This window comes from Colobus angolensis, unplaced genomic scaffold (assembly GCF_000951035.1).
Source record: "Colobus angolensis palliatus isolate OR3802 unplaced genomic scaffold, Cang.pa_1.0 Scaffold136, whole genome shotgun sequence".
Classification (NCBI taxonomy): domain Eukaryota; kingdom Metazoa; phylum Chordata; class Mammalia; order Primates; family Cercopithecidae; genus Colobus; species Colobus angolensis.
In genome coordinates, this window is record NW_012114444.1 from 1,052,235 (window position 1) to 1,054,723 (window position 2,489).

A 2,489-nucleotide genomic window follows, 5' to 3' on the forward strand; every position below is an offset into this window, starting at 1 on the left:
ATCCATCCATCCATCTATCCATTGTCCCACACATCCATCCTTCTATCTATCCATCCATCCATCCATCCATCCACTCACATACCTCCCCACCCATCCATCCTTCTGTCCATCCACCCATCCACCCACCTCCCCATCCATCCATCTATCCACCCACCTCCTCATCCATCCATCCTCCATCCATCCATCCATCCATCCCCCATCTATCCATCCATCCATCATTCTCTCCATCCATCCATCCATCCATCCATCCTTCCATCTCTCCATCCATCCATCCACCCACCTCCTCACCCATCCACTTTTCTGTCCATCCACCCATCCATCCCTCCCTCCCCATCCATCCATCCATCCATCCATCCATCCATCCATCCATCCATTTCCCTACCCATTCATCCTTCTGTCCATCCACCCATCCACCTATCCATCCATCTGCCTATCCATCCATCCATCCATCCATCCATCCATCCATCCATCCATCCGTCCATCCATCTTCCCAAGAAAAGAAACCATAAACAAATCTGAGACCCCAGAGAAGGGGCACTGATAGGAGACCTCCAGCCAGGGGGCTGCAGCCAAAGATATTGCAGGCTTCTCTGTGTGCACAGTGGGGGCGTCATGCTCACCCCAGCACAGAGCACAGCCCACAGGCTCAGTGAAGTCTGCTGGAGGCTACAGTGGGCCTCCATCACAGCCCTGGGAGGTGAGGGTGGAGACCTAGTAGCCTGGGGGAGACAAGACCCCCCTGTGGCAGCTGCACAATTGGTGTAAGCAGATCCACGAGAAATGCCAGGGACGCTCAGGTGCCACTGTGCCTGTGCTGTGTCCGGCTGAGAGGCCCCTTTAATGATAGAGACCTGCAGCCTCCAAGTGGGGCCCAGAGAGCCCGCAGGGTGCAGGGAGCAGGGAGCAGAGCGACCAGGCCCCAGGCAGGAGCAGTCCAGTGGTCTGGCCCACACTCACAGGGAGGAGTCCTCAGACAAAGGGGGGGGTCTCATAGTGCCCTCTTTGAGGGAAAGTGCTCCCCGGGGGCATGGATGGGACCCCACATTCAGACAACCCCTCTCTGCCCATCCTCCACCTTCTCTGCCCCTGTGGCTTTTCCTTGGGTTCCTGGGAACTCTGCTGTTCAGCCTCTTATCTCTCCAGCTGGGTGGGGCAGCCCTCACTTGCCTTGAAATCTCTGGGTCTGCCTTGTCCCTGGCCTCCCCCTGCACTCCGCCCGTGTGGCCCCAACCCCCAGGCCTGTCGGGGGGATCCAGTCCCAGGCTTTGTTGGTTTCCAGGCTCTGTCCCCGAATATCCTGCCCCAGCATCCTCTCGGGCCCTGCCTTCCCCTCACACCCCGTCCCCTCTGCAGGCATTGGCACGGTGCCCGTGGGCCGGGTGGAGACAGGCATCCTGCGGCCGGGCATGGTGGTGACCTTTGCACCGGTGAACATCACCACTGAGGTGAAGTCGGTGGAGATGCACCATGAGGCTCTGAGCGAGGCTCTGCCCGGCGACAACGTTGGCTTCAACGTGAAGAACGTGTCGGTGAAGGACATCCGGCGGGGCAACGTGTGTGGGGACAGCAAGTCTGACCCGCCGCAGGAGGCCGCTCAGTTCACCTCCCAGGTTGGGGGCCGCACTGGGTCCAGGGGGCTGGCACCTGCTGGGCAGCAGCAGGACTGTCCTAGGTGAGGCTGCTGTTGGCAGGTCACCTGGTGTGGGGAGAAAACAGACCCTCAGGCTGGGTGCAGTGGCTGACGCCTGTAATCCCAGCACTTTGGGAGGCCGAGGTGGGTGGATCATGAGGTCAAGAGATCAAGACCATCCTGGTCAACGTGGTGAAACACCATCTCTACTAAAAATACAAAAATTAGCCGGGTGTGGTGGCACGCACCTGTAGTCCCAGCTATCAGGAAGCTGAGGCAGGAGAATTGCTTGAACCCGGGAGGCGGAGGTTATAGTGAGCCGAGATGGTGCCACTGTACTCCAGACTGGGCAACAGAGCGAGACTCCGTCTCAAAAGAAAAAAAAAAAAGGAAAAGGACCCCCATTCCACCGAGGGGCCCACCGAGCATTTAGTGGGGGGTAAATCAGTTCTGGGAGGGTGCAGGCCCTATGGCTCCCCAGCCCTGTGCAGTCCCGGGTCTGCTGTCCATGCCACACCGCTGGGCTGCCCAGCCTTTAAGTTCCTACATTCGTCCTGGAAAAACACTTTTGTTAACTTACTGCCTGAGACATCTCTGTCATACTTTTATTCTCTCCAGTTTTCATTGCCCCCTCTTTGCTGCCCTCTTCATGTTATTATTATTATTTTTTGAGATGGAGTCTCGCTCTGTTGCCCAGGCTGGAGTGCAGTGGCATGATCTCGGCTCACTGCAAGTTCCGCCTCCCAGGTTCAAGTGATTCTCCTGCCCCAGCCTCCCCAGTAGGTAGGATTACAGGAATGCGCCACCACGCCCGGCTAATTTTTGTATTATTAGTAGAGATGGAGTTTTGCCATGTTGG

General features: G+C 57.3%; 2 protein-coding genes across 2 annotated transcripts in view; one reads left to right on the plus strand and one right to left on the minus strand.

Annotated features, from left to right (window-relative positions):
- EEF1A2 (eukaryotic translation elongation factor 1 alpha 2) overlaps positions 1-1,676 on the plus strand; it is an 8,531-nt gene extending 6,855 nt beyond the window's left edge. Inside the window, exon 7 of the mRNA XM_011934540.1 lies at positions 1,354-1,676. Within this exon, the coding sequence (XP_011789930.1) occupies positions 1,354-1,676 (323 nt within the window). The remainder of the gene's footprint in view (positions 1-1,353) is intronic.
- Positions 1-2,489, minus strand: part of DNAJC5 (DnaJ (Hsp40) homolog, subfamily C, member 5) — a 1,035,873-nt gene that overhangs the window by 512,661 nt on the left and 520,723 nt on the right. The window lies entirely within an intron of this gene.